Source organism: Myripristis murdjan, chromosome 6, assembly GCF_902150065.1.
Source record: "Myripristis murdjan chromosome 6, fMyrMur1.1, whole genome shotgun sequence".
Classification (NCBI taxonomy): Eukaryota; Metazoa; Chordata; class Actinopteri; order Holocentriformes; family Holocentridae; genus Myripristis; species Myripristis murdjan.
In genome coordinates this window covers 20,065,717-20,079,377 of record NC_043985.1, presented here as the reverse complement: position 1 = coordinate 20,079,377, position 13,661 = coordinate 20,065,717, and the positions used below count along the sequence as shown (strand labels likewise).

The following is a 13,661-nucleotide window of genomic DNA, read 5'->3' as shown; positions in this document are numbered from 1 at the left end:
AATGCATAGATCAAGAACAGTGTCGTAGGAGGCAGTTGAAAGAATGTGCTTAAGTTTTTGACTCCATTTTGGCCCATGGCATGACATTTTAGCTGTGTCTTTGATGACAATATGGTTGTACTGTTGATATATAATGAAAAAAAAGTGATATGGATGAAAAGGTAAGATAAATCAAATAGTCCGGTGGGCCTGAAAGTCAAGGGAATATTCCAACTTTTTTACATGTATTTCAAATACACATGATATACTGTGTAAATAAGACAGCTTTGGAGTTGCTGTAAGGATTAATTTTTCTTGATGGAACTAGGCTAACGACTCCCATAGACTTCAAGTCTTTATGCTAAGCTAACACGAAATGCTACCCATAAGAACCGAACCACTGGACGTACAGAGGTGAAAATAGTATCAAACATCTTGTCTCAATTTGGGTTAGTCAGAAAAAGGGCATTTCACCCAAAACATGAGGGCATTCCAAAACACTGTTGCCCAGCATGCAAATAATTGCATGCTGGGCGAAAAAAAGACATTAAGACCTCCAATTAATGTGTTTTGTGTGTTTTAGACATTTAAATCCAGATAATCTAAGTTTTTTAGAACCCAGAGAGATGCTGTCTTGTTTAGCAATGCCCTTATAAAAAGGCAATTACATTTTAATACTTTTTAAGACCTTAAATCCAGATAATTTAATTTTAATTTATAATTGAATATATATTAAACATTAAAGACAATTCTTGGTGAGTAAATGATACAAAATATGTTATGAGTTTTTGGGGTGAAGTATTCCTTTAAGTGTTTTTATCTTTGATGGTTTATCTGAGATTCTTATTCATTTTTTCCTGCCCTGATTTTCCCATTTAGTCAGCACCAATTAGCAGCCCTATGCCTCCTCACCCCAGGAAGAACTCGGTGTCATTCATGAATCCACAGATTGATGAAGTGTGCGGTGAGGGGCTGGGGGATGTGGGAGAAGAGTGTGTTGTCTAGCGTGTGGATGAGTAGGGCTGGGTTTCCCAAAAATGTTGAAGTATTCCTTTAAAATTTTTGCAAAAACAGATTCACTGTACTCTCTGCTAAACTATAAATACAGTGATTGTTAAAATACTGTATACAGAGGTACATTACCCTTTAAGCAGACTTGTAAATGCTTACCTGGGAAGAGCTTCTCTGCCTGGCTTGTGCTTTCCTTTCCTCCCCATCTCACATCCCCTTGTGTTTAGCTTCAGAGGAACTGCAATAAATTATTGGATACAGAGAGACAGAATAATTGAAATGGTACTGCTGTTTCTGTTTCTCACTCCAGAGGCAGCCAGGTCTGCACAAAGTTCAACTCAATTTTTAGCCTTGCGATTCGAGTCTTATTCCCTTGAGGTTTACAATACTAAGGTCAGAGTTCAGTTCACCGTTTAAATGAAGCCATGTCTCCAGCATCCTGAGGTTGAGGCCCCACTGCCCCCAAAGTGGCAGATAATATTCAGCAATTAAACAAGCCATAAACAGTTTGTATGAAAATGCCATACTAATTCATACAACTATACTGCAACCATGGCAACAATGATATTGTAATGTGAGAATCTTTGAAATGTTGGCCTGAAACTGGAATACTGTTTCTTTTCTAAACTGTTTCTAAACTGTTTTCCTGAAAATGAATCACTAGTCTATTTCTCTTTACAACATCAACATTTACATCTATTATAAATGCTCCTTCAGGCACAATAATATAATCAGGACATATCCAGCTGTTTCACTACTGTGCAAAATACAAGATAGTCAATAATAAGTGCAGGACTCTCCAGTTTGATTCTAACTCATTCTGATTACACTCATCAAGCAATCCATATTCACAATTATTGCTAAAGAGGCTATTTGGAGTTTCTCAGCAGCTGGCAAAATGATTTACATGAAAGTTTCAGAGTAATGTACACTGAGCAATCCTAATCCAATTTACTGTTCAACTCCCTCCAGACTCCTGAGCCACTCTGACACTATTCCCCTGCTGGCTCATCAGAAGACTTTTTTTTATGATGGGATGGGATTTTACTGGGAACAAGTTTCATGACTAATTCTGATTTTAACTGAGTTTTGTCACCGTTCAGCCATGGATCGACATAGCTGAACACACAGTTTGCAATAATGCCCAAAAACCAGCTAAGTGTAACTGTGCTTGTGTTTCCATACAGATGTTCATATTTCACAATGTGACCATCACAGTTCCTGAGAATTTCACCCAGTGCACCACTCATGGGAGTTTTGTCAAGCACTGGCAGGAGACCCTCTACAACATGTTCACCTTTGTGTGCCTCTTCCTGCTCCCTCTGGTCATCATGATCTTCTGCTACACGCGAATCCTCATTGAGATATCCAGCCGCATGGCCCGCAGTAACTGTGAGTGTCATCTTCTCTCAGCATCATGCAGTCGGAATAAGGCTTTACTTGTCCCTGTGAAAATATGTGAAAGTATTTTTCATTCGTGTTTCAGTGCTGTCTAGAGATGTGCATCTCCGTCGCTCCCACAACAACATCCCTAAAGCTCGGATGAGAACTCTGAAGATGAGCATCGTCATAGTGACATCATTCATCATCTGCTGGACCCCATACTACCTGCTTGGTCTGTGGTATTGGCTGTTCCCCGAAAAAATGGAGGAAACAGTCTCTCATTCGTTGACTCACATGCTGTTTATCTTCGGACTCTTCAACGCCTGTCTGGACCCCATCACTTACGGCCTGTTCACCATTCATTTACACCAGGGTCTCAAGAGATACTGCCGCAAAACAAACATACCCACTGAGGTAGAAAAAAACACGTCTGTTACTGGCTCTTTAAGGCAACTCTCTTTACATATGACACGTCTGTCCCCGCAAAGACAGATCGCCTGCAGCAGCCACAACAAAGACCAAGAGGAGGGCAAAGAACAAGGGAGAGAGTGTCTTTCAGCTGAGAACAAGGGTGCAGAAGGCGACCCAAGGCCAATCTGTCCTGTAAGCAGGGTATAATCTGAATTCAAATCAGTGTTTGTGTATGTGTGCGTGTGTGTGTGTGTGTGTGTGTGTGTGTGTGTATGCATACATACATGATGAAGCATAGCAAATAATGTACCTCTACATTTCAACTCATATACATAATATGGCCCATAATACATCTTCTCTGATGGAAGCACACATACTGATATTTATCTGAGCTTTCAAGGCACTTACATCCATCCATGAGCATACACCCACTCCCTCTCCCACACACACACACATGCAGACACACACACACACACACACACACACACACACACACACACACATTTCATTTGTGTTTTAGTGGGAACATGCAGTAAAATCTTGTATTCATAGCTTCCTGTGGTCAAAACAAACAGAGACAATAATGGTTTTCTATGGTTTAAAAAAAAAAAAAAAAAAAAAAAAAAGATTGTAGTGCACATCAGCACATAAAGGTGTGTGCAGAGAGAGGAATGTACTTACCGCACTGATAAGACTGAGGCTCTGTGGAAAATTTTGTTTATGCTTCAGGTCCTGTAATAAGTAATGGTGTATTTTTTTTTTTTTGCCAGAGATGGTTTTCTGCTGTTTTTGTTTATTGATTCAAAATTGCTGAGCTCTTTGAAAAAAAAATTTTTTTTGAATGCTTCCTTACGTGCAATATGAAGACCTGTGGTTTTGTTTCATAACGAATATGAATGTAACTGTTGTGTCATGGGGTACTACTTTGTGAATGTAATTTTTTTCAGTAGTACCATCCTGCAGAGCTTTTTGGTGATGTATTTAGTATTGCTGAGAAAAATTATGTATACATGTTGTGACTTAAAAACTGATGTGAAATTGTGCCTGACTGATTTATGTGATTTGTCCTGAGTCAGTACTGCAGTATGTATATTGTAAGTTGTATGTATATAATGATGATTTTATGTCTGTACATTCAGAGCAGCAGATATGAAACTCTTTGAATTTACAAAGGCAATGTTTTAATTCTCTAATATTTCACTCTTTGCAAGTTCAAGAGAAAGACAGATTTGCTTTCCGTTAATGTGTTTGTATTTTCACAGAAATTTTGGAGTTATTTAGTATTGGCATGATATTGTTTTCTTTTTTCTTTTGCAATTGTGTGGAGTGCTTGCACTGTATTTGCAGTGTGTTTGTTCTGTGAATAAACATTCCTTTATTTTTTATTATATTTGACCTCAGTTGATGTTACATTCCCAGAAACAAACAAAAGGAGAAAAAAACAACAACCTCAACTGCACATTTTTCAGCTGTTGGAAATGGCTTGACTAAGGAAACCCATTTCATCCTGAGAGTAAAGTCATAATGAAATTCTATTTTGAGAGCCCATTGCATCCTTAATTTGACTATTCGTATTAATTTTATGTATTTCCTATTGAAACAGGATGTTGGGACAGAGCTGCAGAGAGGCGTCTTTCTAAAGCATAAACCAATCAAGCAGGGAGAGAGGGGCAGTGTTATTTGATGGGACGGGCGTATGGTCACACACCCAGTGGTTCAAGCTGACATCAACAGTGAAGACAATTTTATCGACGACAGATGTAGAAGTAAAGGGATTTTGATATGAAAAAACAAAACAAAAAACAAAACAAAACAAAACATAGTATTTGGTAAACAGTGAGTAGTAGTTTTAAATCTTTGATACTTGTGCGAAACAGCTAATATTCAAGCATGGGAGATTAGGTATGACCTTAAAAAAGTCATTTTTCATTTCTAAGAGAATTTAATAGAACATAGTGGGAGAAATTGTACATGCTCAGGGATAAATGTGGCTAGAAAGAATTTTTTTCTTTTTATTTCCTTTGTTTGATGAATGGATTAAAATGTCAGCTAATGTACTGCGCTCTTACTTTGCATTCATACTTGGACTCGCTGCTTGGACTGTGGCATACAATAAGGTAGATATTACTGGTGGGTGTCAGGTCAGTGATATACACTTTTTTTCTCACGGACATTTCTCTTGATTTATCGTGACCATATGGTGCCATCAGTGCTGTCATTACGTTCGATTTTAGACTCTGACAGTATAATGGAGTTCATAGGGCTTTAATAACGTTTGCTGCTCCAACTGGCTCACAAACAAGCATTTTCTTGTGTCTGTCATGATTGTGACTTTGCTTAACAAACGTAGCTCTGCCTGTCAGGTGCAAAATGGATGAGAAGTTGATTACAGCCATTAAAGCTCCCCTGTTCTTCACAACGTCATGAATGACTAAAGAAATAAATCAGGCTTGGAGAAATGATGCAGCCATCATAATTGTACGATAAATTTCGATATGAATGACATTTAAAAACAAAATGCACTGTCAATAAGATGACTCCTGAAAGTGATGTCTTCCCTTTTAGCAGCTGGCTGCAAATCCACCTGGGAATCTTACAGGTCTGAGCACCCAAAAGGAGTTGAGCATTAACTTGTGCTGACAGGACAGTGCGGTGTGGACAGGGCAGAGTGACCACACTGTCCATTATGTATAAACCATGTGAAAATATAAAAATTTAAATTCTTGCTTAGTAATTTCTTGTATGGTTACGGAAAAATGGAAAACTGTATTGTTAAACATGTAAAGTTGCCTGGTAGGGGCCATTTCATTTCATTTACATTTTACAGAGTTGTTCAACTACATATTGCATTGCATTTTTTACCTGTAAATTCCAGATTAGATAGCATATTAATGTCGATGATGGGTCAAAAATGAAAATATTGAATAGCCTTCCTTGCACTGTTTATGCCACTGAGAAAAAAACTCACCAGAAGTTAGTTTTTAAAAGAAAACCTTGAACATTTGTTGCCTCCAGACCACCCACGTGTTTCCAGGGAAATGCACCTTTTTAAAGCTTATTCTGGCATTTCTTCTTTATAAGACAGATGATAGTGAAGAGAGAAGAGAGTTGGGATAAAAGTGATGTTACAAGCAACAAAAGGTTGCAGACCAATTTCTGACCAAGAGACATGCCATTTACATGGCAGGTATCTGAGCAACACTGGTGGATGGTGATGGCATTGAATAGAACAGCTATCTACAACTATCCCAATTTACAAGTTTCAAATTTCATTATCACTGTGCCTTTTCAAAGTGAAGGGCATCCCACAGCCACAGCATTATACTGTGCTACAGTGGAGCAACAGCTGCAGATCTTTTAAAGAAAAGCATAGCTAAAAAAGAAGCACTAGAAAGATGATACACAGTACAGTGCATACCTCTGTTAACACTGTGCAGCTCTCAAAAAACGTCATTTCCATACGCTAGAATTCAAACAATAAAACAATCGTGCGTGTTGGTGCTGAACGGCCTCTGGTTTCACTGCAGTGCTGCTGATGCTGAAATTTAAGGGATTTAACCATAAAACCATGAACCATGAACCGTGCAGAATTTGTGTTTCTTTGCTTAATGATACTATTAATATTTTTATTTAAATGTTTTTATTTAACTGTCCTCTTCATCCCTCCCTGCCCTGGCTCTTGCGGCTGCTCTGTGGCTAGTAATCGCCGATAAAAATGAGTGGCATAAAGGCTGCTGTTCGCTAAAGTTTGCAACACAACTGTCTCTGACAACACTTCCAAACGAGGTATGGGAGATGGTGTCTTTGGCTCAGTCTTTCCACAAATGAAATAATGAAGTTATATGCCTTTTTGTGATGCCCCATTTGTCCGGTTAACATGAAAAGTTTACCACCTCTGTCTTGGCTCATCACTAACTTTTCCACAAAGTATCTGTGCAAATCCAGCTTTTGTAGCTTTCCGAGATATCCTGCCAGGAGCCAAACAAACAGAATGAGTTGACAGCATAACCTTCGCTCAGCTTGGCGGAGGTGAAAAACAATGTTGTGTTGTCTGCTGATCCTGCTGAAGTATTCTGTAAGGACACTGCACTAAAATTTTACTATCAAACCATTGCCCTTCCTTAGTTTTACTGGGTTTTTGACTTCATTTTAACTACCATGAGCTTATTTCTTACTTTATGCCATTGCCAAAAAGGGAAAAAAAGTATCCTAAAGTATTTATTAGGAATTTGAAAGTTAAAAGTGCATGGGAGATTGCAACATTGCTCAAAATTTGTATTAAAAAATCTCATTCTTTTATACATTATTCAGTTCACTTGACTCAGACTCTATCTAAAACTAACATTCACTGACAGCATAACATTTCCCAAGCAATAGGTTGGCAGTTCTTCTGGATGCAGAGTGTATTATTACAGTGGCAATACAAAATTTCAATAGACAGGAAGTGAGACATTTTTATGATGAAAGTTATTCTGCACTGCTAAAGTAACATGAAATCTTTCAAGGCAAAATAAATCAGTCTGCTGCAGGTGCAGAGAGGAAGATGGCAACTTCACTTTGCTTTTAATTTGTAGACCAGAACAAGAGACTGTTGGCAGGTCACAGGAAGCTGTGTTGCTGCTGATGGTGCTGTAAACATCTAACTGGTATAAGACAGAAGGCAGATCAGTGCTGGTTTCTTTTTTCCAAGTTAGTTATGGCTACAAGCAGCTGACCCTGTTTTCTATCTGGCATTCACATCCATCCTGGGTGATCTGATCACAGGTAGACAGCACTAAGAACAGCTGTAAATGGCACCATCTTCAATGTGTCTTGAAATCTGATTGCTCAAGACATGTTCAGAGGTGGCCTAAGAAACATTTGTCCGCATCGCATTTGAAGTGTAATCAGAAATGTGTCGCAGGATGCTCTGTAGGGCCGTCTACTCACCTGACGTCTTCTGTCTTAAGCTCTGGTCCAGTCCAACACCCCTGACAAAAAATATCCCACTTGATTTACCCAGTGCAGCTGAACACATCAGAGCCATGACAGTGGGAGTCCCCACCTGGACATTCAAGTTCAGTGTCAGGTTCAGGTTGATTAAGGCTATCCAACCAGATGCTCTCAAACCCACAGGAATAAATAAATAATCTGAGCCTGAACTGAGGTGATCGGGTTCATAGTAAAGTAATTGACAGTGCATTAAAATCTGGCAAATCTGGCTTGAGTAAGTAAGGAGGTCTCCTTTTTGTTAAATGCCATTTTATTTTTACTTTTATTTATTTAATTATTTATAAAGTTTAGAAGGAGGTCCAGCACAGAGTAAAAATTTTGTTGATAGATAACTATAGGTAACTATGTTTTATTGTGCATATGAAAATAAAACTGTCTTTCGGTCTCAGCTCACCAAACACACATTTTTACTGCAGGTGGAAACAGGGGCGGAGGCGCCTCTTGCCCTTTCTGATCTTCCCGAGCTGATTGAGTTCGGCCTTGGCTTCTTCTGTGGCTAGCAGAGCTGACGCTACCTGATGAGGCTTGGTGGAGATATCATTGATGCAGCTGATACTGCTGGGGCTAATGCCAAGAGCTCGGACCCCCACAATATCTTTTTTTTTTTTTTTTTTTTCTGATATCCATCCTGATTTATGGTGCGAACCAATTAACCAACTTAGCCTTGGTTTGGAGAGCCTTTTATGGCAGCTCAGGAGGGTCAAACATAACTGTCCTATGACATACGGAGACCTCAACACAACACTAAAACCTGCTGTCCATGGTTCTGAAATAACAGTGCAGTTGTTTGTTGGTTCTGCCTGTTTTCAATGGGGAACATAACCAAAGTCAGAAACCAGAGTCCTATAACCCACCCTTTTCCCTTGTATATAGCTTTACCTGTGATTGTGTTTGTATAAAAGAGGTATTCTCAAGTGCTCTACTCTGTAATGAGGTTTGCTACTGCATAGAAGGAGAAGGAGAGAAGGAGAAGGAGAGAAGTGTGACTGGCTGATCTGAATTTGATGGCCATAGCGCTGAAAGAAAAATGAAAAAGCCATAGCAGCACGGTAGCAAATACATAACTCCAAATGACCTGAGCCCTCCAGAAGAACACAAGCTCCTTGTTCTTTCATAGCTTACCTTTTACATTCAACAACACACAAAACAGGATGAGAGATACTATGCCGTCTCACGCCATCACACATAAATACAAAAAAAGGACCACAAATCAACAAATCAGTTGACTAGCTGCCAATGACATGCTCAAATAATAAACTTTATTGAAAATGTCCATTAAGCTTTTCTAGCAAATTCTTCCTACTGTTAGGAAATGCGTCATTGACGGCTGTGAGGAACTTGAATCGTCTTGTACTGTTCTTCAGACTTGTTTTTCAGTGCTGAGTGAGGAACGACAGTTGTGGTGCTGTGCTATAATGCCCTTGACAAGTTCACCAGAATGGGCAATCACAACATATTAAAATCTCTGTGGTTTCTTCGGGGAGGAAAACATTCAGGAAATTGCTATTAAATTCTTGTTTGCTATTCTATCTAACTAAACTTAAGTAATGAAAAGCAAACCTAAACAAGACAAAAAAAAAAAAAAAATTACTCAGTGACCCCAGGGCAAACAATAGAAAAGCAATAACAAGCTGCATAAAACAAAGAGGGGACGTAAACCCACAAGAGGAGTGTTGTAGCGAGTGGGAAGGTGTGTGTGTGTGTGTGTGTGTGTATGTGTGTGTGTGTGTGTGTGTGTGTGTGTGTGTGTGTGTGTGTGTGTGTGTGAGTGTGTGTGAGTGTTGCAGTGCGTGTGTGTTTATTACTCCTCCACAGTCAATTTCCTGTATTTATTATTCGAAACACAGTAAGACTCATGGTCAAACTTGAATGTGTGTATGATATTATAAAAAAGGAATGAAATAGTAACCCATTCAACAATCCATTTATTCCTCACTAGTCTCACAGTTTATAAATAATTGATGAGAGAGTATTTGTTAAATAACCCTATATACAACAGTGATTACACACTGACCATATATATCTGCAGGGAAATGAATTTAAATGAGGAAGTACGCTTGAAGTGAAATGATACCTTTATTTGAACAAAGTTGTTTTTTTGTTGTTTTTTGTTAAAGCTTGAACTCAAAGTTACAAAAGCAGCATCAAGTGAACACACAGGATGTCAGGATCAAGATTCAAGAGGAAAAGCTGGCTGTGATTGGAAACTTTAAAATATATAGAGGTAAGTGTCATGAGGGACGTTTGTGTCTCGCGCTGGAACATGAGCCAATAAAATCGACAGAAAAGATCAGACACTGATTCGTTCATATATTAAAAAATGGCTCAGACTCCCATCACACCTTAGCAGTGCGGCACTGCATGAAAATAGGGTCCTTGAGTTACCTCTGTATTCCATCAGTGGTGTTTGAGATATGGTGCATGACAGTCAGAAGAATGAATTAATAAATGAGCAGATGGGAGGAGACCGATCCGGTGGGACACTTATTACAGAACAGGACAGTCGGCTGGGCAGCTCTGGAGGGCAGTAAGGCCAGCGGCAGTAATTGGGAAAGATGACCAGCCCTGGTTCGACAATTTTCAGTCTCGCTGGAGATGGTCAACACAGACCTGAACCCTGACCTCATGCTCTGGTCTGGGTCCAGCATTGAATAGCCTGTGGGCCTTGTAGAGCTTACAGATTAGATCCACCAACGTGGTACAATTGACAAGTGAGTTCAAGTGAGCTGCTGGCCTCCACTCGTGGCCCATGTGATACTATTTGGCAGAGGTATTGTGAAACTGACATATTTTCCAAAAGCATGACCAAGTTTTTATTTATTTATTCATCTTAGTTTCAGGGTTTAGGGATAAACTGCAGCAGAAGAGGAGAAGGTGTGAAAACGCTGTTTTTGGATTTACCTGGCTTAGTGGGGACATGGCTTCTGCACATTCTGTTGTATTATCATTGTTGCTTGGTTGCTCATGGGTCTGCTTGGAAGTCGTTATTAAAACTACCAAACCTCTATCAAAAGTATCATCTGAACTTGAAATTTAAGCTCTCTTTGACGCCTGGATACACACACCAACGCACACTTAGTTGCTCATATGTGGTGATCGAGAGGGATTATTTTTTTGAGTCCATACATTGTTTTTTAGCAAAATAATACTCATTCTGACTTTAACAAAAAATCACAGAAGGCAGTCAGAAAGTTGCTTTTTCATGTAATTTTTTTTTTTTAAACAAACAAGCATGTGGTCTTGGGACTTACCCAGGAATTGTTGTCATCCCACCTCCAAGTTTATGAAACGAATCAGCTAACTCCACAGGACTGTAGTACAAAGCCAAGCACAAGGAAGCTTTAAAGAAAAGCATGTCAGATACTGAATGGATGATGCTTTTCTCTGTGTATGAAAAAGGCCAGTTTGAGATCCACAAGGCGGGACTTGGTTTGCCATAATCTTACTCTGGCTCATGTTCGCTGTGATGAATGTTGGGTGGCAATTCTCTAAAAAACTGATCCTGTTAATGCATCTGGAGTAGAGGCAAGGGGCTTGTGAAAACATGTTGCTTGGCCTCAAACTCACCAACCAGCCTGTTTTTTGTGTGTGTGTTTCTCATTGCCATAGGTATAAGCAGTTTGTGCTTTCTAATGCTATGAAGCATATTGGCTCACAGCTCAAAACCCAGGTAGGACATGTTGAAATAATACTGAATGGACAGGATAGGTGTGAATGTAACAGGATATTGGTTTGTATTAATGGCTGAATGGAAACCTGGCCTGCCCTGAGGCCAGTTAACTATTATTATCAGCATGCTGGCTAGGTCACTTATTTCCATATACTACATGATTTGAAAGGACAAGGTATATAACTGCACCCACCCATTCTCTGTTCTGCAATATTAAAGTTTCTACATAAGTTTACATCCCAGTTTAGTAACACAAGGGGCAGATTAAAAAAAAAAAAAAAAAAAAAAAAACATTTCTAGTTAACCTACACACATTTTTTTCTCTCTGGTGTTTTTTTTTTTTTTTTTTTTTTTTTCACCCATCCAAACCCAAACTGCTTCTGACACCCAGGCCATGTCTTGTTTTGCCATTGGTCTGGGAAAGTCTAGAAAACAAATTACCCAGCCACTTGAGCTCTAAATACTCCGATAAAAGAGCTTGAACCACACAAATTGTGCTCACTCTTAGAGGTCTTATAAAGTGACCTGAGACCTGAGGTATGAGGAGAATTGCAAACATATTTCAGATAACTGTAATGAGCATATACTTTATTAACTCAAGGGTTTACGTGGTATTGTAACAGCTTTAAGGCACAAATATTTCAGCAAGAATGATTGGGAGTCTGTGACAGGCGTATGCAATATAAGAATTTTAATAGTCATTCATTCTAAGTCTAGGTCACTCGGTTTAATGAAAGACAAAAGGTGCACATCACTCCACTACAGCATGTTTATCCTATTTTATTAAGTTTACCTTATTTTGCTCATGCCGACATGTTTTGTAGTTCAATAAGATTCTCTATTCATCCACATGCTTATCATCTCCCTGCCTGGGTGGTGATTTATTTGTTTCTTCATGTCTGAGAAAACAAGAATAGTCAACAGTAAACAAGGTCGCCAAAGGAAGGACATAGCCATGCACTCAAGTGACTGAAATGTTTGTCTGAAAGAGTTCTAATTATCGCCGTGTTACCACATGAACACACAGAGAAATTACATAAGGGTCGCTGAATTACAGCTGAAATTAGTTTAGGTTGTGGTAAATAGAACAAATCACCAAGAATCTCAAGCTGAAAACAAATCTATGGGCATAATCCATAAAGGGAATCATATTTAATTCATGTGCAAGCGGAAAAAAAACTGTGTGCTGCATAAATCGAATGAGATCTATGTGACATTTCACCAAACAGCTACTTGAAGGAATGCAATCATCTCAACACTAAAGGCTTGAAAGGAGCTGCACAATTTTGTATTACCATGACCTCACAATGTGACAGAATCAAAAAAGACTTCTTAACTTGCATAGGCCTATTTTTTTTTCCACTGATTATTCAGAGGAATAATATTGTGTGAACACCACCTGCCACCTGTGCACAACAGGGCACGCAGGGCTACTTTGGATGGACAATGCTATTTTTACCCTTGTCAACAGACTGGGGGTCAGACTTTTCAGTACAGTTTTGGTAGGATCTAAGACGTTGACTCATAGCTCGCCCCGTCAGACTAACAATATGCTGCGTCCTTCTTTACTGAAGGAAAAGAGCCCAGTTACCTCAAAGGAAATGGGGGCAAAACAATACAAGTGAACTTTCAAGCATGTGAATCATTCAAAACAGCAAGTTTATTTTTTTATGCTCTGAATGCTGCAACAAATTAGGAGGTGTTGAAGAAAATAAAAAGGGACCTGGTGCTGTCGTTCAGTTCATTCCTCTTATGAAATCTGGGATATTATACAGCTCTTCTTGTACTTGAAGGGAAATTTGCATTGGGCCTGGCAGACTTCATAAGCTACTTGCATTGTAATTGTGTAAAGACATATCTGAGGATTAATCTAGCAGGCATCAGTTGGAAATTTAATACATCTCCCTACTCTAACAAGGGAGGAACGTCATTGGTTAAGAATACAAAGATGCACCTAGTAATTAAAACCAACACATTTTTGTTATGCTTGCAAAGCAAAGGGCACGTTTGTAACTATTCTATGATCCACCTGTGATTTGTTGGAGTGATATGAGTGGAGTTCAAAGATGAAAACCTAACTGGATCAACCTCAAAATCATTTCAGGCAAACTGAGCCGGTCCAGGTAGAAACTCACATTCACCTTCTATTTGTTGTTTAAAAACAAAATGAAAGATAATCTAGAGCCCCGCTTTTGATTTGTGGATCCTTAAGAAA

At 39.0% G+C, this 13,661-nt stretch overlaps 1 protein-coding gene across 1 annotated transcript in view; it reads left to right on the top strand.

Annotated features, from left to right (window-relative positions):
- The window catches only part of gnrhr4 (gonadotropin releasing hormone receptor 4), an 11,526-nt gene extending 5,343 nt beyond the window's left edge, over positions 1–6,183 (top strand). Inside the window, exons 2-4 of the mRNA XM_030053547.1 lie at positions 2,178–2,382; positions 2,477–2,756; positions 6,111–6,183. Coding sequence (XP_029909407.1) covers positions 2,178–2,382; positions 2,477–2,756; positions 6,111–6,183 — 558 coding nt within the window. The remainder of the gene's footprint in view (positions 1–2,177; positions 2,383–2,476; positions 2,757–6,110) is intronic.
- The last annotated feature ends 7,478 nt before the right edge of the window (positions 6,184–13,661 follow it).